This window comes from Crocodylus porosus, unplaced genomic scaffold (assembly GCF_001723895.1).
Source record: "Crocodylus porosus isolate Cpor-Errol unplaced genomic scaffold, CroPor_comp1, whole genome shotgun sequence".
Taxonomy (NCBI): Eukaryota; Metazoa; Chordata; order Crocodylia; family Crocodylidae; genus Crocodylus; species Crocodylus porosus.
In genome coordinates, this window is record NW_017728910.1 from 14,255,355 (window position 1) to 14,282,413 (window position 27,059).

General features: G+C 42.8%; 1 protein-coding gene across 1 annotated transcript in view; it reads right to left on the reverse strand.

Moving 5' to 3' along the window:
* Positions 1-27,059, reverse strand: part of TNIK (TRAF2 and NCK interacting kinase) — a 318,039-nt gene that overhangs the window by 128,165 nt on the left and 162,815 nt on the right. The window contains exons 3-4 of the mRNA XM_019532732.1: positions 12,374-12,430; positions 3,104-3,229 (exon numbers count right to left, since the gene is read on the reverse strand). Coding sequence (XP_019388277.1) covers positions 3,104-3,229; positions 12,374-12,430 — 183 coding nt within the window. The remainder of the gene's footprint in view (positions 1-3,103; positions 3,230-12,373; positions 12,431-27,059) is intronic.

The window sequence follows — 27,059 nt, forward strand, 5'->3', positions numbered from 1 at the left end:
CTAGAAGTAAAGTGCTTTGTTGTTTTGTTTTTCACGTCTGTAAGCAACCTCACTTTCCAAAATGCAAACACAACCACTTTCAAACGTTAGATGGATGCAACTTCCAATTACTTTCATCAATAGCCTGCGAGCTTTAAATTCTGGCCATATGCATAGATTAGACAGTTAAAAAGCAGAAGAAAATGAAAGGCTTTTTTTGCCTACTTTTGCATAATACAGGCCATAACACTTCATAGAGTTACATCTAGCTAAAGCAGGACCCAAACAAATGCAAAGGGAAGGGAAGGGAAGGTATAAGAAGTCTCTCTTTTTATACCAGTGGAGAGGGTCAGCAGAATGCTTTGGCAGACTTGTATGTCTTCTTGTCCCAGCTGTCTGAGAGGTGGACTGTATCCATTCCAGAGCCTCAAAAAAGTGACTATTTGATCAAGATACTATGTCTGAGGGATGTTTCCATGGGACTTTTGGTCACTTGGGCAAGTCATTGTATTTTTTAAGCTACTAAAGGGTTTTTTTTTTTTAATCTGCTGGTTCATAGCAGGGCCAAGAGGTCTTTGAACAGGAGATTCAAAAATAACTCTCCTGGTTAGATAATTGCTTTAGTCAGGGAGATACAACACCAACATACACCAGCAGCAGAAATTTCAGGACTGACTGCTACTGCTACAGCTAGAGAGCTAACAGCAAAATGGGTAGCAGAAGAAAGCTACCATTGCATAGAAGGGATGGACTGTTGATGCCACGTGCTGAGTCAAGAGGGCAGTCAGGAAGAATTCAGCCTTGGCACCCTGTGAATTTAAGGGAAAAGGACAGGGTGCTGAGGCAATGGGTGTTGTCAGGAGAGGGTTAGCTCTGTACGTTACAGCTCAGCTCTCCCCACCCCCCAAGTCCAGCTGTTACAGCTGTTCTGGCAGTTCACAGGCATTCCCTATACCGAACCTGATGTTGGATGTTTTGGTGGTAGTGAGAGTCCAGCTCTTCAGAAAGGTTGTGTGCATTTATTATTTTGGTGCACTGCCAACAGTCTTCCTGAGGAACACAAGTAATGTACAAAAAAAGAAAGAAAGAAAGATAGTGAAAAGAAAACAGATCATTAAGAGCTCAACCTGGACAGACCGTCGTGGAATGCAAAAAGGCATTTTTTGTATCTTGATGGCCTTCTCCTAGCTCAATTTTGCAGGCCTGCTTCTAGGAACGGATAAGAAAGATGTTCGCAAAAGAAAGTTACAATAACTCATTATAACAGAAATACAGGGGACTTTAGCATCTCCCCCACTGATTATTTTGCATTTTCTTCACAGGTGTTTAGGAGGCATATCTCTTCTGCTATTTCTCGGTCCGCCTCCCCCCCCCACTCTATTTTCAGTTCTTGTGAGTAGTTGACATTTTGGCCTGCGAATGTTATAAAACATAGCTGGACCAATTTCACTGGGAGTCTTTAAGAGCTGCCAAGTTAAGACTTGGACTGCAGGAAAATCTAAGAAAACAAATGCTCCACAGTTGGGTTATGTGGCTATGGAAGACCAGGCTAGGGGACTACTGGTGATAGCTTTAAGCTCTGAGCAACCAGTAGTGTTTTGTTTTGTTTTTTGTTTTTTTTAAGGTATTAACCACAAAACACCACGGATTTGATTTGCCAGTGCTAGGCACCACCAACGCTTTTCATTGCTTTCTACTGGAATTGTACCTTCACTTTCTCAAGTCAAGCACCCAAAAAATCATAAGACTCGCACGTAGTGATTTATTTTTTTTAAATGTAAGCATGATGCTGTAGCCATAATGGTCAAGAACTTACGCAAGAAGCAAGCAAGGATCTTTTAGTACCAACTCTGTCGTTGGGATAAAGTTAGACAAGCTTTTGAATGCAAGACATTCTTAGTCAGGTCTGTGATCACAAGAAGCTAGGCACATTTGGAAGCCAGGCATAGCTGTGCTGATCTTCCTGTGACCAGGGACCTGACAAAGAATGTCTTGCATTCAAAAGCTTGTCTAATTTTATCCAAACTAGACAGCCAGTCCAACGAAAGACAGCCCTAAAAAATCTTTGGCTCTCACATACTTTTGAAAAGTAAAGTCAGTCTAATTACTTCAGAGGAGAAACAACTTGAAGGAAGATATGCTGGCCTGAGCTTACAAAAGGTTGACTCCAGCGTGACAACTACTATGTTTATATCTGTCCGTGGTGATCACAGCACAAGCACAATTCTAGTTACTTGCTGTTCTATGGGGAAATAAGTGTTAGTTAGAATAGAGAATAATACCCAGGGTGCTGTATTTAAGCTAGGTTTTCATCTCATTCTCTTTACCCTTTTTGACATGACCTCCCTGTGTCCTCCCCTAAAACTGCCAAGATAAAAACAGAAGCTGTAATTACTGGGTAGAAGGCTGATCGCAGCAACACTGTTGCTACTTGCAGGGTTACCACAGATTTACCCCAGTGTAACCAAGAGCAGAGTCTGGCACAACCCTCTTTAATTAATTTTTAATGTCTCCAAGAGGTAAAAGTGTCAAAGCACTGACTGGAATCCTGAATAGCAACACGCTTGCTGATGTTGCAGCCCTGGGTCTTTCCGCAGCAGATGCTGCCAGATGTGGGCTGGACAAATATCGATTAGATTTTGGATTAAGATCATGACCATTTCCTTTCTAGGGGAATCGATCTGAATCCCAAAGTCAGGGGGAACCAAATGACAGATGCTCACTGAATCCTAAGCTGTGCACTCAGGTGCAGAGGAGCAGAAGAGGCGGCTTCTGAACGGACTGCGCGAGGTGTTTCGCATTTGCAACCCCAGGTGGTGGGAAGCGCGAGTGTTTAGAACTCCCAGAGTCGAAGCATGCGACTTCCATCTTTTAACTGATAATGCTTTGGGCAAACTTCCTGCCCCCCAAAATTTCACCACATTTGCTTGTCTTCATCCCATCCTATAACAAAGATATAATCCTGTCCCCAGCTGTTAACTGTGCAAAACAGAGCAGTTTTCTGAATTTAGCTTGCAAGAGTTTTATAAAAGCATGGAAAAACATTTTTTAAAGCATGGTTTCCAGGAAAGATCGATACAAAGTAATAGCTTTTGGAGTTTACAGGAAAGAGAAAAACACTTACCCACAGTTGATCATCCATTCCCGGTGGGTTCTTTTTAATAAAAGCACCATAATATGTAGCAATATTACGGTGATGAGAATATTTCTTTAACATGTTGATTTCCTGTTTGATCTCTTCCTCTTCATCCTGGGAGAAGAAAAACTCAGTGACACCAAAGGACACCTCACAGATTTTTCATGATGCGATTTCTCTTCATCTTTGTAACAGTTAATTTACAATAGGCCACATTCATGCCCTCCCCTGTTATTTTTCTTATTCTTCTAATTTATGTATGCCTTTCACAAGTTCTGATTTGACAGAAGTTGGTGCGATTCCAATTCAAGGGAAGGGGATCATATTTGAACCACGGAAGTTTAAAAGTTATGACTACAAACATTTTAAAAGGTAATTTTTATGTAAATTCCATGTTGGTGAAACGTGTTAGTTTATCCCTGTCCAAAGAGCAGGAACAGCAGGAGCAACAGAAGTGCAAGCTTTCCCATACGAACCAAATTACATGCCTCAACAGGGAACGCTACCATGATGGTGAGAAGTCACTTCACTGCCCGAGTACACTAGAATTTGGCTTTGCTTCCAAGTCAGATTCCCAGGTACAATGAGAAAACTGATGTAGGACACCTGCACACTTTATATGGGCAGCTAAACAGCCCTCAGGTAGTAAGAACTTCAAACCTTCTCCAAGGTGGCAGATTCATGCTAGCCAGTGCATGACAGGTTTTCAAGATTGTTACCAAAAACTCTTGAGGTTGCTGAGCTCTTGACTACAAAGAGAGACTCTGTGTTTGTGTGACCAAGAGAGACTATGATGCTTAGCTTTTAGATGTTATGGTTGTTTCACATTTTATATTATATCCCTGTCAGTGATTCTCCTGGCTTATTCTAGGAAGTCAGTCTTGGAAATGAAATCTTCCTATGCTGAAATCAACATACTATTCAATACGTTGTTGCTATATTCACTTATATCAACCAATAAAAAAAATACTTTTTTAAAATAACAGATCTTATTAATATTATAGGGAAAGGTTATTAATTACTTACATGCCAGCTCAATTTGGCTGAAAAGCAGCAATGGCTGAGCTGGATACTGGGTAAGAGAATTATGTGTACGTGCATTTTGAGATTCTACATTTCATTATTTGCTTTTTCTCTCCTCCCACTGCATTTGATTGAATAGAGCCTAATTTTATCCTAAAGTGACTGAAATTCCACATGCTGGAATTCCACAGAGACCGCTTAGCTGGAAACCACAGCTAACACCTTGCTGTTGATTAGCCTTATTCTACAGAGCACAGGATGATTTCAACTTCCTTCTCTTTCTATTACTCTTGTTTCCCCCCATCTGGTTTGTTCCAACTTCATTTTTATAATCTGAAGTCAGAGGGAGACTTCAGCAAATGAAAAGATGCCCTGGTGATCAGCTAAACTGCATACGCAAGCTCCTTCTGAAGAACTATATTTTCGGACCAGATGTCATACAGCACATGGAGAGAACCACTGATTTCTTTCTGAACTACTAGAGAGAGAGAGTAAATTACCATAGTCTTTAAGGAAGAATTCAGGGAGGAGCAGCAAAAATGATTAAGGGACTGGTGGAAGTGGCAAGAGGACAGATTAAGACCTAACTCTATGCAGCTTGAGTAAACAATCACCAGTTTTAGTGACTACTATACTACAACAGGCCTACTACAACCAGACAACTAGAAACTGGCACAAACAGCTGCAATTTAGAGTATGGCGGCATCCTTAAAGCCCTTGTCCATCTCACCTTCTATAGTTCAATGTTGAACTGCCAGATAAATATTGCTCAGGTTTATCTGCCAGAGGAAAGGTGGAAACTAGGGGTAGTTTATCTCATCTGCAGACAAATGAAGAAAGATCTAGGCTACTATTTGTCCTGCAAATATAGAAATTTTAATTTATCAGCTACATTTTGACTCTACCACATCTCTACTCTTAGGCTTTTCAATTACAGGAAGGCCTGGTTGTACAAGTGCCGAATAGATGCATTTGGAGTTTAGAATTCTGTCCACTTAGGCAGGATGATCCCTGCACACTGCCAACACATGCACACAGACCTTCAGTAACTTAAAAAGTGTTAAAATTGCTGCTTTAATGAAAGCAGAGATGATCACTAGGGGCCTTTGTACATGCCACAAAATTGGCCTTTAAAGTGGCTTAAATTCCCTTTTGCACCACTTCAACGGCATCGCTGTTTGCATGCTCAGCGGCATATTCCGCTTTAATGACTTTGGTACGTAGCAAGATAAAACACCTCAGACGTGCAACACTGCATGGCACGCTGGAAGCTGTGCTCAGGGCCCGGCAGGCCCTGCACAGCTCAGGGGCTGTGGGACCTGGCAGCAGCCTGTTCAGGCAGGATCCACTGAAGGAAAGAAAAAAAAAAAAAGAGCGCTGAGCCTGATTTTTTTTTTTTTTTTGAGCCTGTCTGCCTTCCTGAGCTGTGTGGGGGCCCAGTGCCTCCCTCTGTGGCAGCTGTGCTCCCTGGGACTGTCTGGGCCAGGTGTTCCCTGGGGGGGGGGGTCCCACGTAGCACAGGGACCACTTGACCCATCGGCAGCTTTATACAGCCGTCACCAAAGAGGCAGGTAAGGATCGGGCCCCCACCCTTGCGTACATGTCACGGGAGTTTCATTCAGTTTAATTCTCCCTACACTGATGTAGCATTTTTAAAAACCCACCATTTCAATTTAAGGAAAACTAAACTGAATAACCCCCTATGGCATCTACAAGCAGCCTAAGGCATTTGGATCCAAGTTTTATTTTGGATCCATCTGTAAGTAAGAGTGATTTTTAAATAAAGAATAAATGTGAAACAAAGATTAAACTTTGAAGAGACTACAAGGACCACAGAGATAAAGTGTGAATTCTGAGGAAATTAAAAGCTGCAGGACATAAGATAAAATGAGGGGAGGCAAGAAAAAAAGGGGAATTATTACACAAAGCTCTGGTGCTACTGTAGCTTCCCAACATAAATGTCTCATACCACAGACAGTAATATCAGTCTTGTTACCATGCTTCTATTTCCATCACTTTTATTACAATTCTCTCTGTAAAGTGGGTCGTATTGCATGCCGAAGGGCCAACCCCTTTAAAATTAAATCTCCCTTGTTAATTCAAATAGCAACTACCCAAACTGACCAACTGCTGTAATTTGTAGGCCTTTTGCTGCAACCTTCTGCACTATATAATTAGCAAGAACATAGTTAAGTTAAACACATTAAGCACTGTGGTCAGGAGGATTATAGGTTTTAAGCAAAACAGGTTCATTTTCAGTACAGAGACAAAGATAAGGGTGATGGAGTAGCTGCTAGCTGATTTAACACAGGAATTTTCCACTTTATCTGGGAAGCTGTAGACAAGTTCTTGATTTATGAACTTTTTTTTCCTGCAACTGTTCAGCTGATACTGTGATCCCTTGTAATTGGCATATTCTCCCACTCATTCATTCAGTCCAAAAGGTAGAATGAGGATTAGGTGGAGCTAGAAAGTCGGCTTTTAATGGGGCAATGACAAGCAGAACAAAGCCCTGGTGAAGCTCAGTTTTCTGTTAAATTGACTGTAAAAAACAAGGGAAAGTTAAAAATTACTGTTAATTTTGGTCAGCCCAGCCTCGCCTGCGCCAGAGCTCTGAAATAGTAGTGCAGCAGATTCATACTTAAATCTCTGTATCCCAATCCACCTTCAGGTAGTGGTTTGGATCCAAAACCAGCTAATATCAACCTATTCAAAGGTGAGACCCAAGATATTTTGCAAAAGCTGTTTATCACTGGGTTTTGGCTACCATCTTTCAAAATACGTTTACAGCAGCTGCTGCTGTTTCAGAGCTGTTGAACCAAGCCCTGCCTCAGACTTACCTAATGCTAGGCTAAGAAAGGAACTCTGAATGCACCATGAAGGACAAACGCTCCCTCTACACGTGCAGGTAAAGGTATGACTATTTTAATACATGATCCACACAACTGCACCTCCTGCCATGCCACACATGCGTAGGAAGCAGAATTGTGTAGATCATGCATTAGACCCAACTGCACCTTGCTGTTGGTATAGGGGGAGCCCAGAATTGGGCTCCTCCTCCATTGATAAGCAGGTACCCACAGCTGGAAGAACCTTTTGCTAAGCAGCTCCTAGCTGCAGGGGCCATGTGCAGCCAAGACTGAGAGCCCTGTCAGCTGTGGCTGTGAGGTGCAGCTGGGACTCAGAGACTTGTCCAATGCGGGGACTCTTGGTCCCAACTGTGGATGAAGCTCACCCGGGATCAAGAGCCCCGTGCGGGTCTGGGTTCACCAAGAGCCCCATGCAGTCCTGGGGGTTGCACATACCCCTGAGCTTTGTGGATCACAGCAGCCAGGGCTCAGGGGTTTCACACAGGCTCCCAGCTGCAGAGGAAACCCTGCTAGACATGAAAATTAAAGCTCAATAGCAATCAACTATAAAAGTTAGTACACATTTTCAAGGTCTAACTTTATAGCTGGTTTGAGCTTTTTATTGTGTGATAGCTACTTTGCACTTCTGGCTGGTCTCCAGGTAATTGTGCAATACCTGTAACATGTTTGGCCTGTTTGGTACCTCTCTGGCCATTCATTTTATAAAACTTGACTTGTGGAGACAATGAGGTAAACTACAACTTCCTTCTTCTCATCTCCCATGTATTTATTTACATTTGGCTTCCATACATTTTTATCTCAGTAATCCAAAGCAGATTGCTTATAGATGTTCTGAGGGTTCACAGATTTCATAGACATTAGGGCTGGAGGGGACCTCAGAAGATCATCGAGTCCAGCCCTGTGCCCCAGGGGCAGGAAGTCAGCTGGGGTCAAAAGATCCCAGCAAGATAAGCGTCCAATTGACTCTTAAAGGAGTCCAAAGTAGTCCAGACTCTGGCAGCAGTCTGTTCCAGGCTTTGGGGGCTTGGACAGTAAAGAAGTTTTTTTCTTATGTCCAGCCTGAAATGGTCTTGGTGGAGTTTGTGACCATTTGACCTTGTCACCCCTTGGGGTGCTCTGGTGAACACGCATTCCCCCAGATCTTGATGCACACCCCTTATATGCTTATAGGTAGCCACCAGGTTCCCCCTGAGCCTGTGCTTTTCCAGGCTGAAGAGTCCCATAGCTCACAGCCTCTCATCATGAGGCCTGTTCTCCTGCCCTCTGATCATGCATGTGGCTCTCCTCTGGACTCTCTCAAGCTTCTTCATCCTTTTTAAACTGTGGAGCCCAGAATTGGATGCAGTACTCCAGCTGCAGCCTCAGCAAGGCAGAGTACAGTGGGAGGATGGCATCCTGGGATTTGCTAGAGAAGCATCTATGGGTGCAAGCCAGAGTTCTGCTTGCTTTACCAGCTGCAACACCACATTGGTGGCTTATATTCATCTTGTGGTCAATTGTGACCCCCAAGTCCCTTTTGGCTGCAGTGCTAGCAAGCATACCACTGCCAAGCCTATAAGCATGCTGCGGGTTTTTCTTCCAAAGGTGGAATACGTTGCATTTTTGGGTGTTGAATGCCATCAGGTTTCCATCCACCCATTTTCTGAGCTGGTCACAGTTGGCCTGGATCACCAGCCTGTCCTCAGGTGAGGATACTCTACCCCAAAGTTTGGTGTCACTGGCAAACTTGGCCAGTCCACTTTTGACACCAATGCCCACATAATTAAATGAAGATGTTGAAGAGTATAGGTCCAAGAACAGAACCTTGGGGGACCCCACTGGTCACGGCACAGCACGATGATTGACTTTGGTCGACTACCACCCTCTGGGTCTGACCTCAGAGCCAATTCCCCAGCCATCGGACTGTGGCATAGCCGAGGCCACAGTTGGCCAATTTTTCCATGAGGAGATCATGGGACACCAGCTCAAAGCCTTTTTTAAAATCCAGATATGACGTCAATCTCTTCTCCCTTATCCAGGTGATATGTCACTTGGTCATAGAAGGAGATGAGATTGGTCAGGCAAGACCTACCTGCAACAAACCCCTGCTGGCTATCCCTCAGGATGTTGCCATCGGCCAGTTTGTCAAGAGCGGTCTCTGATAATTTTTTCCAAGATCTTCCCCGGGATAGAGATCAGGCTGATGGGCCTGTAGTTCCCCAGATCTACTTTCCTCCCTTTCTTAAAGATAGGCACCACGTTGGCCTTCTTCCAATCCTTGGGGACTTTGCCTGAGCACCACAAGTTCTCGAAGATCTGTGCCAGTGGCTGAGCTGTGATGTTTGCCAGCTCCTTAAGTATGCTGGGGTGCAAACTGTCTGGGCTGGCTGACTTGAAGGCGTCCAGCCTCTCAAGGTGTTCCTTCATATGGTCAACACTGATGAAGGGTAACAAGTCTCATAGCATTTAAGGTAAATCTAAACACACAGCCGAGGCCGACTGACTGTACTCATACCTATGTAGCTAGGAAATTTCTAATATGCTGTATTCCTGAAAACCAATTACAAACATGCAATTGCAGAGTCTGGATCAAATCCTATGTTACAAAAGGTAGAGTTTCACTGACCAGAAAAAAAAGTGATTTCTTCAATAAAGCTCTTTCAAATGTATCTTCAAGTTATCTGCTTAGACTTCCAAGAATTACTGGAAAACTGCTGGTTTTTTCTGTGACCTTCTAGGATGTAATTAGGCCTTAGTCTTACTATTTAATCAAGTTAATTTGTTATTTAACGAGTTCAAAATTCTCATTTTTTCAGTCTCGTATAAATTCCAGAATAGCCATGTTTTGCAATACATTTTTCTCTACAGTTATAACCTGTGTTAACTAGAAACATATAGTGTAGCTGCTTCAACTCATTTATTAGTTTAAAAAACTGGCAGCTCCTGTCCTGAAAAAATTACATACATGAGAAAAGCTACAACTAGAACTGTATGAATTTTTTCATACATTTTCTCAATGAAAAATGGAGATTGGGAGAAACAAGAGACATGTGATTTTAATGTTTTAAAGATAAAACATAATACAAGTAATTCAAGTGGGTCAGTTTTAATAGTTTTGAAACAATTAAAATTTTTCATTTGAAGCAACTTTTTTCAAAATACTTTAATTGTTTTTAAGCATTCAACAGTTTGTAAGGAAACTCAAAATGCTAAAAAAAACATTTATTGACCTTCTATGGGCTTGTGGATGGGGAAGAGCAATGCATGTGATTAACTTCCACTTCAATAAAATTTTATGTGGTCTGTCATGATCTCTTGATAAGTGAATCAAGGAAACAGATAAGGTAGCTGAATTACTGGCTGAATAATTATGCTCAGAGGAACAGCACTGATGATTTAAAGTCAAACTAGGAAGAGGTATCAAGTATGTCTTCCCAGGCATCTGTCATAAGTCCAGTACTTTTCAATATCTCCATTAATGTCTTAGACAATGGAACCAAGTGAAGTCTTATTACATTTGCAGATGATGTTTAATTGGATGGGAACAGTGGCACTTTAGAGAATTAAGTTAGGATGCAAAACTACCTGGATACATTAGAAAAATGGTCCAAATTAACTAGGATGACATTCAATAAGGACAAGTGCAAACACACAAATACAAAATGGAGAACAAATGGCTAGGCTGCAATACTGCAGAAAAGGATCCTGGGGTTATACTGACTCAAGAGTAGAATAGGAGTGGACAAGGTAATACTGTTGGAGGGGAAAAAAAACTAACAGCATTGCGGGCTGTATTAACAGAAGAGTTGTATGCATGTCAGTTGGCATGTCTATATGTGCTTTTATGCACACCTAAACTTTATGCACATTAGCCTAATGCACATTAAGGTGATTTAGGTGCACATCCATATGTCCACGCACTAATGCACACTAACATGGGTGTGCAGCTCAACTTGGGACTAAAGTTAGTCCCAAGTCAACGGACATACACCACATTAATGCGCATTAGTGCATCTCCATGCTCGCTAATGTGATTTAACTATTCATGCAGGTATCAAATTTAGGCTAGAACAGCCTTAAATCATGATTTTTAAAGCACATTAAAAGTGCGCACATGTAGACATGTGCCCTTAATGCACCTTAAAAATTTGGGCTAATGCACATTAAATACACATGTGCAGACACACCCAGAATGAATCTTATATTCTAGTCATCAGAGCTCAGGCCAGCTCTGGAGTATCATGCCCTGTTTTGGGCCATGCATGTCAAGAAAGTTATAAACAAATGGGAAAGCAGCCAAAGCACCAAAATTATTTTAGGTCTAAAAACCATGTAAAGTCAAAACGTTGAAAGATTTGGGATTATTTAGTCTGGAAAACAAAAGGAGTGGGAAGGGGGAGATCTGATAACAGCCTATAAATACAGAACTGGTAGCTGTAAAAAAGAATTGGGATGAATTATTCTCTGTGTCAATAAGGAAAGGGACAAGCAGCTTAAACTGGAATGTAGGAAATCTTAATTAGAAAAGAACTTTCTAATGATGACAGCAGGCAAGTTTCTTTGGCTAGATGTGATATCTGTTATCAGACCAACTGAGTAGATGGAACAAAGTTCTTCACAAGCTTTGGGCACAAGTACCCTTCTTCAGGCATAGGGAGACTGCTCTTGTTCTGAGATCTCCAAGGAAAGAGAACAACAGTAGAGTCTCCCAATGCCTGAAGAAGGGTACTTGTGCCTGAAAGCTATGTCCCTAGACCAACACAGCTACAGCCAAAACCCCTTCTAATGATGAGGCAGTTAAGGCTGAAACAGATTACCTAGAGAGACAGGGAGGTCTCTCTCACTGGAAATTTTAAGTTGTAGACAAATATTTGTCTGGCATAGCATACAGATGATCCTACCTTGATCAAGTGACACAGGAGTTCTTGAGTCCCTTCTGGCCTTTCATTCTCCTATAACCCAAAATTAATTTTCCAATCTTTTGTTCTCTAAAAAAATTGTAAAACAATCCATTTTGTTCTTAGAATGGATTTTTTCTGAATTTGAAATTGCCTGTGAACCAAAAATTGCATTTTTAACAGCTGTTCTGGTTGTGGTAGGATTTGGGCAGGGGGGAGGGGAAGGGGAAGGGGCTTTTGGATATATTTTCTGCTAAAAGGCATACTTATTTATACAAAGAATGCATTTTGTACATAGTCCTGCTTCCACTGGAGCCTAAAGCAATTTTGCCATGGACTTCAATGCAAGTAGAACTGGGCCCTAAATACACTTGCCTCGTATAAGCAGCAACCTTTTATGAGCCATCACATGTTTTTACATGCAATTTCTTTCCCATTCCTGTTTAATAATTTACAACTATAGAAATAGCAGAAGGAGGATACGTTACCCCAGTGACATCCATAACCTTAATAGCAGCAAGCTGTCCTGTCTTAACATGACGACCCTGTCAAAAGAGAAAATGGAATAGTTTAATTTTTCATTGCTTCAAGTTGCACACTGGAACCAAGAATTCAGTAGATTCGATGGTCATATGGTCTTCAAAAGATTACTAGCCTTTCCTGATTGGCCCATAATAAGTACTCTCCTTCATAAGACACATCTCAGAATGTGTCACCATAACACTGTTTCAACAACATCCTTAAGCAGTCTTACTTCTTTGGCAGCGCTCCCAACAATTTAGGTCATCTTCTTGAGCATCCATGACGGGAAACATATTTTCCCGCCATATGTTCGGTTTGTAAAAGATTCAGAGTGCTTATTACACCTTCACTGTAAAAAGAGCTCAGTTACTGTCCCTCAATCGGAAGGACAACATGATTCAAACTCCTGTTTTAGGTCTTGAACAAAGACCACCCCCCCCCGTCCACGCAATTATGAATAAATGTCCAATAAAGTACAGACTGACACTAACTCCACTCCACTGCTGTTCTGAACAGGCACGTCAGACCACTCTTCAGAGCAGCATGGTAATACGCTGGGACAGCTATCCCATGCTCATGCTCTCTCTCTCTCTCTGTGTGATCAAAGCTGCCGATAATCACTCAATCAAAAACTGAACTTAAGACATGTGGGGTGCAATACATTACAAGGCTTACAAGAGAATTTAATACCGTTCAGTGATTTCATCGTCTCCTCTAAGTTCTGAGCAGGGCTTCGACCACATTGACATTTTCAGCAACAAACTAGCTCAACAAAAACATTAAGGATTTAAAAGAGATCGTTCTTCTTTCAGTTTAATTTTTTTTTCAGCCTGAAACAATAATTCACTTCATGACTGAGCAGATGAATGACTAATATACCTCTGAAACTGCACTTTGATGTTAAATGAGGTACTAGAGGTGGAACAATTAGAAGAATAGGCTTCATTTCATTTGATGTGGGCACATCACAAAATGGAAAGGGTGGTAATACAGCCTAACTGTCAACTTCTGATAAGATGAGCCCCCAGGACTGAATGGGGCTCAAAATTAGTGGCCTGCGTAAACTGGGAAAGTATGTCAAAACCATGCATGGGTTTAAAATATTGGCCAGACATGAGAGGGAAATTAAAAGTAGTCACTTGACTCAGAAATTGATTACTAATGCTAGGTCTTAGCACAGTTACATTGAACATTCATGAAGGACACCAAAGATAAAATATATTTGTCCACCACTTTCAGTGGGCAACCTTAAAGCATTTTTTAAAGTACTTTTTTCCACCGTTTAACTGATACCTGCACTGAGTACTCAAGCAACCTGATGTTACTTGCTTGCGAAAGGCATTTAAGAAAATAGGCAGAGAGATAAATACTGCCTTACTCCTTGATTCCTTGCAACAGGTGGAGCCTTTTGGTTTTTCAGTCACTGATACAGTTAGCAAAGCCGTAAGAAGGCAGCTGTTGTGCAACACTCAACTCGGCCATCTTGTAACCAAAAAAAGGAGCAGAAGGGGGAAAAGCTCCAAAAAGGAAGTGAACTGACAATGGACTTTTAAAAATAACAAAACTGCTATCAAGTAAACCACAACATAAGAGCTGCTACCAGTCAGCATGTGTCAGCAGATAACGTCAGAGGATCTCAAAAACAAACCCTGCTGGCAGTAAAATAGAAAAGTGAACCGTAAAGAGCAAGGCACTGAAAGGACTCATTTTTCTGATCTTTACAGACTGCGAGGTAGCCCCTGAAAGGCTAGGTCATGTGCAAACCATCCTCTCTCTCATTATTATGAGACAAAAATAGATTGTGGCTTAGCATGTAAAGTGCCTCATTTTGCTGTGTTCATTTGCTCCCCCCATCAATGAATCATACAGCCTTACATCAAAATTTCTCAACAAACAGTTCCCCCATTTTCTGTTTAAAAGAGCACGTGAGCAGAATATAAACAAGAAAGAAAACTGAAAGAGTGCCTCTCCTCTAAGAAACTCTGTGGGCCAGAGTTTTTATGCCTTGGTGCTACACAAAAGTGCTCACACATTTTCCCAACTGTTGTTTGCATTGCAGGAGCACTTTGAGGCCTCACTGAATGAGGCAGCATACACGATGCATCCTGTGGCAGCTACTGTCCTGCAGAGCTTACCACTAATAGACAAAGGCGAAATAGAGGCATGAAGAAGAGGGACTCGGTCAAGGTCACGATCGGTCAATAACCCACAGGAAGAACGCCGATTTGCTGACCCACCATCTCGTGTTCTGTTCACCAGACCATGCTGTCTCACGCAGCAAGGCCTTGTGGTCGAAACCTACTTGAGGCTGAGGTGCGGCTCTCCTGCACTCGCATAGCAACTTTTAAAAGGAACGCACGGCAATTTGGAGTTGGGGTCGGCCAACAGGGCCCAACAATCCCCAGACCCATCAGTCTGGATACTCCAGGCAGGCTGGGAGCGGGTGCACTTGAGGCACTGAAGAGTAGAGCTCTGCTACACTCCATCTTCCCGGGCCTCTCAAATTAGTGAAAGGATCTTGGACAGTGAGAGCTGCTGGGGACTGCGCAGTGCAGGGTAATGAAGCTGCCACCAGCTAGTTTCCTGATGGTTTTTTCTTCTTCCTTCACACTTTGCCCAGCAAAAACAGAGAAGCTTTGGAATAACAGTACCTTTATCCTTGTGCCTAACAGGAATGTAGAATTCCAGTTTTTATTACAGCCTCACCCAAAAAGAAAACCTCCCAGCCTCACACTAGAGCCCCCTGTACTTGAGGTCCTGCCAGAGGAAAGATATAATACTAGAGAAAATGCAAATACAGATGAGATTCTGCTTTAGGAAATGCCTTCCTAGCAGCTATCACATTCTTCATTTGTACGAGATGAACATTAATAGAACAGAATGTCCAAGCTGAGGTAGCAGGTTTGCTTTGTCCTTCCAGAAGCATATCACATGGAAATATTCCACCTCCTTCGGTCTAACATCAAGCTCTGCAAATTATATGAATAAAGCTGAGTCACTGGAGAGGATCCCAGAGTCCTGGGGAAACAGCATTACTGTTCTGTATTTCAGGACATGTGCTTGGGTGCACAAGAAAAGAAAACTGGAATAAGTGTGCAGCCAGACGCTGATGAGGCAGACTAGGCACTCTCAGCAACAGCAGAACTGAGGGGCCTCTAGTCTGATTGCATTTTGGGGAAAGAAGAAAAAGCCAGAGGAATGAAAGTTGGTATCTATTGTAAAAGTAACTGGCTAACTTCTCAGTGTTGAGTTGTTCCAGAATTAAAACAGCGTGACAGCAGAACTTGTCCACGTGGGTTTGATGCTGAAACTATCTCTGGAGTCTTTGGGGATGTCAGGTCTTTCAACTTTCCAGTAACACTTTCCTGCAGATTACAGTCATCTACAGCTTTGCCTTATCCTTACCAGGGTACAGATTTACCATTCATTGCCTGGCATTAGGCTTCTCCTCCCCTGGAATTTATAGCCGCAGTATCACTGGTGGGTGGACTCTGGATGCACAAAAAAGCAAATCTACAGGCTGCAGGGTGATTTCTGAGAACGCTACTGCATTTCATTCCATCTAAATGCTTATTTCAGTAGGGAGCTAATTCACCCACTAGGATTTCTTGCTCATTTAATAACGGGATTTATGCAGCCAGAGCAGCAGTACATATTCCAATGGCAGCACTGTTTACAATTCAAAAAGTATGGCCCGGTTTAAATTTAGAAAGACAAAGAGAGGACCAACAGCAGGTTTCAGGGCTCCTATGTTGTTTCAACCTGTACATGCAAAAATGTCTGCTAATTGAACACTGGGGGTTTGCATTATGCCTAGTGTTGGCAGGAATAAACTAGAAAGGAAAAATGACTCAAGGAATCAGCTTCAGCCATTACACATATACTCTGGCTACTAAAGCATAGGAATGCAATGTAATCAGCAGCACCAAAGGGAACGTCTCCAAGTCAATGATGGAGCAATAGCTGTCCTGAAGGTGGCCACTGATGACATGTAATGAAGAAGGGTAGCCCCTTGCTCACTGCTTTCCTCCACCTATCCATAATGGGCAACATTCCAGTCCCACTGAATCAATAAGTAAATTCTCCCTGGCTCCGCTAAGATCAGGTCACTCAAAATTATTATGCACTACTATTTCGTCTCCTCAGTAAAAGCCCCTAGACAAACACTGTTAAGTATCCATTGGATACTGTTTTTAGAAAGAGTTGGGAATACCTAGAATACCATATTTAGATAGCAAAATTTAGGAAAACAAGTCCCAAATTTACACTTATTTACCCTGCTAGTGTATCAAAGTTAGGGCATCTTCATTAGTGTCAACAGAGCAACAGTGGGGATGCACTTGGATGCAATCAAGGCTTACCAAGTCTTCAGGAAATGAAAGCCATGGTAGGGGAAGCAATTTGTGACACCAAAAACATCGTATTTCCTGTTCTGTTTTTGACAAACACACAGCTTGCAATGGGCCTTGGGGTCTTTAATTCACATCTTTGACTTGAAACATTACAGTGTTACAGAAAGTAATTCTGGTGTTTCACACAACTGACAGCTCCATTAGTGAATACAGTAGAAAGAAGAAAAAAGAATAGTGGTGCTGTCTGAGTCTCCTGGGACTGTCACAGTACTTATTTATTCCATAGCTCCTGTACAGCAATGCAGAACTGAACAGTAAATCTAGCAGCTCTGGAATTCTGGGCTTGACTCTGAGCGCCCACCACCCTCCTTTCCCTCTGTTCAGGATTTTCATGATTTATATATAAGCAGAATAAAGTAAAAATACCCAGTTAAGATGCATTTAACTGAGGGGATCTTTTTAAAATTCAAATTCTAGTCAACTCTGTATTTTTGCTTAATTGCCTGCTTGAGTTCCTTTTTGGTTCCCACCTAAAAGCTGCTTCTGCTTCTCAACATGTGTAAACAGCTGACTGCAACTAGGAATTTTAGAGCCTTCTGACAGTAGTAACTATGCTGCTGAAAACAATGCATTGATTTGAGATCCTGAAGTGCTGGGAAAATCTAATATCAATTATTATACAACTCCAGTTTCTCATCCCCCCCTTCAGTGTTTATGGGACCAACAGAAGAACACCACCTTTCCTCCGTGAAATCACAGTGGGGTTTTGACAGTCCTAGTTAGGACTATACCACAAAATTCATGCTCCATTTTAATCCAGGGATGGTGGAATTTTGTTTATGATTTAAGGTCTGATCTACAGTACAAAGTCCTAGCAGTGTAGTTATATTAGGCCACAATTTCATCAACAGAAGAGGGATCCCATCAGCAACAGTGGTTTTCTTTTCCTTAATACAGTTATAAACCCAATCCCTTTAAGACCTATGATATTCAGTGTTGTTGCTGATACCATCATTATGAATAATAAACACAAAAATGTAATACAACTTGTGTTGAAAAGTGTTCTCTGCACTGGAAGCCAAATTCAGATATTCCTTATTTTGAACTACAGTCACTAAATTCTTACCTAGGCTACCCAGAAATGATGCAAGTACCATGTACAATGCAGGAATTAAGTTAGCATCCTAATTTTACATACTAAAAACCCTTGTGTATTAGCAACCACATCCTGTGCTTCGTACGTGCAAGCTTAAGTGAAAGCTAGAAAAGGGACCTTAGTATTATTCCAGTAGTGTTGCCACTGTTTCAACAGCACTTTACTTTAAATGGAAACAAGTCTGGCTTAGGAAAGGGTCAGACCAGTGGGCAGGTCCCTTTTGACACTAAGATGACATTTCTTCACAGCAGATCTGAACTCAGGATGAGTTGAGGTGTCTAAAAAACTTGTGCCAAGTGCTAAAATTGCTCAGTGTGAACTTTGCACTGCCATAGAGAGGTTACAGATTCGTACTTAGACCTGATCATAAACCAAAGAGCTTCAGACAGTTCCGGCCAGAACCAAGGCTGCTGCTGCTGCCTTCAAATACAGACTTGACCCCAACCAAAGAAAAAACAGATCCCATTAGTTCAAAAGAATACACTGGAACATGTTTTAATACCTTGAGTCTTTTGGAAAGGAACAGAATTACTTTTGCTAAGGCCAGAATTCACTATGCTTGACCTCCTCTTTAAAGGGCTTGACATTAAGCTAAAACTGAAGCCAATGGAAAGATTCTTATTTAATTAAATGAACTCTGGGTCTGGTAATAACACTGACAAAAGAAAGAGTGAATGTGAAAGACTCCCAAAGAACTCGAAAGATACTCAGACCATTGAAGACACTGAAGGTTACTGAAAACACTTTTTGAGCAATACAGCTGTAGCATTTATCCTACATAAAAGCTTTGTTTGGGACCATGCACGTGCATTGCCTTTCCTCATATTATCCATTCTCTTTAACTCCATTTTAAAGACAACGACGTTGCCTTGGCTTGTATCAAAGTGGATGAATATTCCATGCATCAAGGACCAGATTTCAAAACTACCTTAAAGCTTTGGCGACCCAATTTCTGGGAGCAGGGCATTCTAGAGTTTCTCTCGGCTCTTTCTCCCTCAACTCCAGACTTTTTGCCTACCCTCCAACCACCCAAAATTCATCCTTCATCACTCATAACCACCTTCCACTAGGCAAGGAAAGCCAGGACTGATTGAGAAAGTTTATAGAAGGGAAGAACAGGGCTGCTAGGTCTGTGTGGCATGTAACTTGGCCTTTGACTTTATCTTGAGCTTTACATAAGACTAAGCATCGATCAGCAGAAAGCTGTGGCAGGATTAGGGTCTCTCAGGCTTCCCAAGAACAGCAAGTGAAGGTGAAGGTCACAAGACTCAGAAGGGCAAAAAAAAATATTTACAAAATCTGGAGATCAGCATTTCCCGCAAGGTCAAACTGGATGTGGGGAATGGGGCTGCCAATGTCATGGTCATATTTGGGTATGGAAAAACCGCTTGTTGCCATAAGAGTCCAGGTAAGAAGGAAGGAGATGAGAAAATCATCATAAACCTCTTTGCCTCAGAAAAACAGCAGTCCTCTTCTGCGTGTTCAGAAGCACCTGTCACTATAATAAAGTAGAAATTTCTGTGCATGTTTCACACCAATGTGTGTTACATTTGGAGTTTAGCAATATATATTATCGCTTTGAAATAACACGTGCATCTGTAGAACCTTTGATCTAAACACACAGGAGTTTTCCTTTAAATCAATGTTAGAACCAAATGCCTGCATTCCTCTTCTATGTAACCACTCACAGATTTATCAAAACACTACTTGCATTTTCATTTAGGATATTTTCCCTCCTACTGTGACCAGCAGGAATGCAATGCAAGCAAGGGTTAAGCCAGAAAAAAGCAGCTGCAGTCAATAGCCTACAAGAAATCCTACTTCTTTCAATTCTTCCACTCACTGTCAATGGCAGAATAGGCCATTGTTGTAGCCAGTGCCTGCCCCCTCCCCCATCAAAACGACTCACCTGCTATGGAGAACAAATAAACAGCAACTTAGTTTTGCTTTTTTTTTTTTTTTTATTAAAAACTAGCATAGTAGCCTAACATTTTCAAGTGGCTACTGGGTTCTGGTGTCTCCGTTTTGATGGGACTCAAGTTAAGAAGATGTCTCAATGGATCAATTTTCAACAGGAAGGTGGGGGCAGGCAGCACTTCTTCAAAGAGGTCTCCACTTAAAAATGGAGACACTCAACAACATCACTAGTCACTCTTGAATAATCAGGCCACAGACCCTAATTAGTTCCCTGTTCCTTGCCTCCACACCCTTTGTCTAGCCACAGAGGGGCTGAGCACTCAAACCTCCTATTAGCTTCATCTCTCATTAACTGCTCAGAGAATCTGAAGTCAAGCTGTAGAAGTGCTTGGATGCTTAGTACCCACAATCGAGGCCAGATTTTTCAGAAGAGCTAAACTCCCATTCAAACACTTAACTAAACACTTAACTAAACTTGGTTTAGTGCACCAAGTGAGAGCATGAATACTTGGCTCTTTTGAATCAGGCCACACGATTTTAAAACTGTCATTTGAGAATGGAGGAGCCCACACCCCACCCCAAAAAATAATAATAATAAAAATCACTGGAATATGGCTCTCAAGGGCTTATAACTTTTTTACATTAATAGGAACAGAACCTAGGATTCAACCTGAAACTACGAAACCATACTTCCTTCTCCAGACCATGCTTCTGACTGTGATATGCAACGTCCCAGCAAGGTCAAGGAAAGCTAAAGACAGCTCAGCACCTGTTAAAACCCTGTCCTGCTCCCATTAAAAGAAAAGCGTTGTTTTGACTTCATTAGGACCATTGCCCCCAAGGCTTTTAAGGAAATCAGAATAATGACTAGACAAAAGCTCAGATGGCCACCCATCAGAGGAGCTCGGGAAAGTACCTACTGACAGCCTGTGGAAGGTGTATGGTGCTCTCATTGCAGACTACGCTGCTCTGCACTCCTGTCTTTGGAATAAACCATGTAGTATTGATTTTGTTTCTTAGTCTCATACGGATATCTGACAGCATTTCCAGCAAGGTGTCTACAGAATTAAGCAGATGGGCCTACACTGTTCGCTACAGAAAATGCTGAATAAAGTTGCAGCTGCTGTCACTGAAAGACAAGCATTGCAGCCCCTTTGAATCAGTACAGCATACATCTAGTCTCTTGGATGGATAATGTTCCCAACTAATGGAATATCATTTCCCTTCTGCATTCAGAAATGAAGGTGATCCTCCTTTATAATGGCATGCAGTAACAATAAGGATATATTAATTATTCTTTTAAAATTCTGTATTCTCCACCTACATATAGGCTATTTACTTTGGGCCTCTTTACTTCTAACATTGACAGATTTTAAAAGGCTGTGAAATTTATATTCCAGCTCATCATCTCTTCAGAGGCCATGCCTGGTAAAAATGAATGGCAGATATGTTGGCAAACATGCTTTGCTTTGCATAAAATACAAGCATTAGCTTTTCTGGCAGCACCTGTAAGGCTACAGACAGACATTACACAAACTGCTTTAAGTGATCGCAAACTGGTTTAAACGTGTAACGGAACATAATTTCAGTGCATATAAACCAGTTCCAAAATGGCTGAAACTGGTTTGAGATAAATCTGGTTGCATGTAGTATTGAACATAAACTCAGATTTAACTGACTGAGCTCAAACTGGTTTATGCAATGTCTGTCCCAGGCCCCTTCCTGGTTTAACTTAAACCAGAATCCCCCAGCATCCCAGCATGCTCTCTGGGCTGGGCTCTCTCCTCCAGTTGAGCACCCACCCCTCTGCTCCCCAGGCAGAACAGGGACAGGCAGGAGCGGGGGCCTGGGCTGAACTGGCTACAGAGGGATTTAATTGTCCCTTCCCTATCCCACTGGCAGGGACCCAATCCTGGCACTCCCCCCTCACTGCTGCAGCAGTGCGGCTGGTTGTGGCCAGACACCAGCCACAGCATGGTCTCAGAGGCAGAGGGGGCAGAGAGGGGGCTCCTCCTCTATCCGCTCTGTCCCTGGGGGACTGCAGCCAGATCTGCCCACCCTGACTGCTGCCACGGCTCACTGCCTGCTTGGGGCAAGTGGCAGAATAAGCCTCCTCCACTGGATGCTGGAGGGAGGGGGGCAGGAAGAAGCTTATTCTGCCACTTGCCCTGAGCACAGAGTGGACACCAGTGGCGATTGGGGCAAGCAGACCCTGCTGCGGTCCTCCAGAGGCAGAGGGGGGAATAAGCCTGCTCCCTGCCCCCACCTAAGGGGCCCTGCCAGCTGTGCTCTGGCCCTGAACCAAACCAGCCACTGAAGCAGAGAGGGGAAAGTGGCTGTGATGGGGGCAGCAGCCTGTCATGGTTTTCTGGAACATGAGTCCCTTCCCAGTGGGTGAACGCCCACCCCGCAGTGCAGCCCCCAGCTGGGAAGAGGCTTGCACTCCCTGGACACCATGACAGGGGCTGCTACCCTCATCAAGAGCTCTGCCCCCTTGCTGCTCCAGCAGCCGGGCTGGGGCACAACCAGAGGCTAGCCAGCAGGGTCCCTTGAGGGCGTGGGGGGCAGGGGATAGGGTTATTCCACCCTCCCTCCAACATCTGGTGGAGGGGACAGGAGAGGGCTTATTCCTCTGCTTGCCCCAAGCAGGGAGTGAGCAGTGGTGGCGGGGGGTGGGCAGATCCTGGCTGCAGTCCCCTGAGGGCAGAGGGAACTGGGGGAAAATAACCTCTCATCCCTGCCCCCTCTGTCTCAGGAGGCCATGCCAGCCAGTGTCTAGCCATGCTTGGCCCCGATGCTGCAGCAGTGACAAGACAGCGCCTGGTGGACCCCAGCTCAGGTCCCTGCTGGTAAGAGAGAGAGCAGGGAATTAAACCCCGCCTCCACAGCCAGTTCAGCCCAGGCTACTGCCCAGGCTGGCCAACCCCAGCATAGTTTCCCTGCCGCCAAGGGCAGACTCTAGCACCCCACATCCTGTCATGTCATTCCCCCCCCACTCCTGGCCTGAGCAACTGCAGGCACGTGCCTGCATTTCCTCAGTCAAGAGGGAATGTCTGTACACTTGCAAATTGGTTCAACCTAGGCAGATTAGACTAACCTGCAAAGATTGAATCAATTCAGGCTCCAGCTTTTTGAATGTCTATCCCTAGCTTAAGTGACAAACAGTGCAAACCCTCCCCTTAGATCTCAATGATTTCATTTTTCTTCCTTTTTCTGTTCTCTTGACACAGGCTCAGTCTCCAAAATGATGACAACTCATCTACACATTGTGGAATCCCAAAGTAGAATACTACTCTGTACAGCTATGAAGAGTATTTACTTTGAAGAGGATCTATCAGAGCCTGAGATGCATTTAAACAGCCCTCAAGCCTCATTGGGTAAATCTTTTATTAGACCAGCTCAAATAGTTAGAAAAATTTTTCCAACTATTTTTTCAGCTCTTTGACTTTTTCCAACTATTTGAGTTGGTCTAATAAAAGATATCAGATTTACCCAAAGAATCTCATCTGCCTGTGTCCTCAGACCAACATGGCTATAACATATACCCCTTTAATTAGCCCTGTTTCTCCACCTGCATGGATTACAAGACGCTGCCAGAAGAGTTACCAAAGTGGAGGTAATTTAAGAATACTTCTATTCCCCACCCCACATTTTGTAATATTATGTTACCAGCTCTCACCAACACAGGTAAGATTGAACTGACTCAGTATTTACATGGGATGCCCTCAGGAACATCCATTCAATCCTTCAAGCAACCCAAAGCTCCAAGTACTGCAGACACTGGGGTTACAGGTGGCTGTGCTGTCCTGAGGCAAGTCAGTTCTGAGTAAATCAGACCCTTCCTGGCTGTTAGGGAATCGTGCTGCTGGGGGGACAGACTCTTCACATGAGATTAAAAAAGCTCCATGAGGTTCTGGCTCCTTGTGGTTATTGAAGAGAAGGTGGTTTGAGGGGGGACAAACTGACCATGTTCTGCCTAACCACCAACCCCTGAAGACTTCGCTTCCTCTGCCTTAAGCTGTCCCCTATTGTAGCATGCCGTTTGAAAACAGCTGATATGCTGCATCCCAAATGTGCTTGCATTTCATTGTGGGCAAGCTTCTAATTATAAATGTTAATAGATTAGTAGCAGCAATCTTCTCTCTTTTGACCTCAGCTGCTAGCCAAATTTCAGGATCTTCTCTTTCAGCTAGGAAGAGAAGCTGAGATGGGAGCTAGGAATCTTTGAAGCAATTCTCGCCATTCACATGCATATAAAACCTCTTGATTTTCTCAACAGGATGGGGGGGGGAAGGAAGTGGGGAGAAGGACATCACACAACCCGAGAGGCTTCTTGCTCAAAACCCCAAGAAGCCAGTACCTCAAACCAGTTCTTGCCTTCTCTCAGAGCCCCCACACTACCCTTGGTGAAAGGTCCTTCTCCTTTGCCACCTGAGCAGTGCCTAAACCTCCTTTTCCCAACAATATTGAGTCAAAGCCCTGCCACAAAGCATTTGAATTATTGAACAGCCTTACATTTTCCTTTGTTGTGTGTGTAGTGCTGTCTCTTACAGCTCTCTTAAAGGAAGGGCAGCAATTAAACCTAGGGGTTGCAACAAGGTTTAACACAAAGATAACAGAACAAGAGGGAGCTTTATGCTAGCACTGCATAGAGATTCCACGTGATCCTACACAGCCTAACTTTAGAGAACCAGGCTTACTCAGTTAGTCCCCAGCATATGGATGGATCTATCCACATGCGCAAAGACTACTTATCGTAGAAAGGGTTTACAGGATTCAGTTCCACGGGATTTTTTTCTGTAAAGGTAAAAATAATTTCAAATTCTGGTACTTAAAAGACAAAAACAAAGCCACCTTACTTTCTCGAAAAAAAACAAACAAACTTGCAAACTGGGCAGTTTGACTTATGATGAAACTGCCAGTTTTGGCTCCCATCTTGCATTCTTGCCTATATAGCACCGAGTTGCATCATGATGCACATGGTGACTTAAACAAAAAGCACAAATACACACACATTAGAGAGCGCATTTGAGAGAGCATGTGCACACACACGTGAGCCTGACATATATCCCCTGCTTTTGTCAGGTTCATGAATAAACCCAAGTATAAACCCAAGATTATTCAAGTATAAACTTCTACGCTGTCATAATTTTTATTAAACATTCATCTGAACATAAATTCATGCTTTAACTCCCTTCCAAATGTTATCCCAGCTATCGCTAACTTGACAATGGCACTGGAATGTACCGAAATAACTCTAACTTATGTGAATAAGGAAGATGAGAAAAGTTGCTTTTTACAGCTTGCATAGCTCATAGTCCATAAAACACCACAGGGTCAGCATGGGGAAAAAGTTGGTAAAGTAATGGGACAGTACAGTAATACATTTCAATTGCTTCACTGAAGTATTTTGGGCCCTGACATTCTGTTTACATTTACTCAACATTAGCCTGTGCAGGTGTTGCTATTAGTATATCAGAAAAAAGGCCTTCTTCATACAGCGAACAAATATTCAGAGTGAAAAAGAGAAAGAGCCAGCATGAGCCTTAGGACTTAAGCAGGGGTTAAGCCATAAATGGGCCTTGTGTTGAACCTCTTAGAAAAATTTCCTTCTCAATGGAAAAGACAGTAGTCATTTGACAAGTATGGGGAGAAAGGGCCTGATCCTTCGGTTCTTACTCCAGCAACACTCATCAAGAGACTGGGAGTTTTGCCTGCATGAACAGAGCAAAACTATTACCATTGCACTATTATGGAGTATTTGTCGTCCACAGATCCCAAAGCGCTTTACAAAAAGGAATGATGCAGTATTCTCACCATTCTCCAGTGGTGAAATTCAGACCAATTGCTGGCCAGAGGTCACCCAGAGTGCTAACAAAGGAGTAAGGAATGGCTATCTGGCTGCTTCTGGACTGATCACAATGCCTAATGGTCCCATTCAAAGGCTCAGTGTTCCTGCAGACCAGAACTGATAAAATAGGGATGTCTCTCTAGCTTTTAGAGAGGGTTTCTATGTGCATACGATTCGTTTACAGCCATTGCACCACTTAAATCCTACCTGTGACCTCCAAAGCTACTGATTACATAGCTATTACACTTACCTACCTACTGTTTGGTAATACATGCACAAATTCTTCCTTTATTAAAAAGGGTCTGATCCAGTGCCTACTGACCTCAATGAAAGGAGGAAATGGTACCATCACTCAAAAGGGCAACATTTCTATTTTAGCCAGCCATCAAACCAGACATGGCATAGCCACTCTGAAAGCATATCAGATTGCTTCCACCTCCCAGGCATACCACTCAAGATGGAAAGCCCAAACCCTGTACATAAGCCTAATGACAGGGCTTTTGAAGAAAACTTCAAAATGGAAATGTTCAACTACCATTCGGGTGCATTTTAAGATAGCAAGCATGTAAAATTTGCTGATATTTAAAGGCAGGAGGATCTACATGCTCTCACAAACTGTGCAGAATTATCTGAAGATTTCGGTGTATAACCAAGAAAAGAACAAGAACTCCTCTCCTTCCCATAGCTGAAAAAGAATGAATTAATACTAGACAAAGACGCCTCATTTTTAACTCAATTCTAGAAGGTCACAGTAAACAGAGAGAAAATAGCTCAACAAAAAAACCTCTCTTACAAAAGGTCAACAACTAAGTTTGCCAGGCCTGGAAACCAAGCAATTTTCTTCCTTTAAGTTCTTGTATGAAGCTAAAATAACTAACCAAAGTTTACAGCCACCCAATGTCATTTTTATTGTCCATACTTCTCTCTGAATTGTTAGGTTAAAAAGCGTATCCTTGAACCTATTAACAAGTCCAATGAACAAATGTTCTTTCCAAAACCGAATTAGAATGGTACTTTACAACTTTTGACAGGTGGGAAATCATCAATTACTTCTACCAAATTAATGTTCTGTTTACAACATACCACTTGTCCTGTGCCCAAGTCCTGCAACTGCGATGTCATGGAGTGTCACTGAGATCAGAGAGGGGTCTAACTTAGTAACATCTTCTAAGCAAGGACCGCAGCCCTGTCTTTGGGACCTGGCACAAAGCTCTTGGTCTCACGAGGACCTGTCACAGTGTGATCTTCACTTTTAAATAGGGTTCTGGTCCCAGTTAGAATCTATGCCTGGTTTTCTTTCACAGCAAAGTAGTTCTGGGACTTGTAGTTTAGGAGTTATTAGTGTTGCAGGCCTGTAAATGGACCTTTATGGGCGA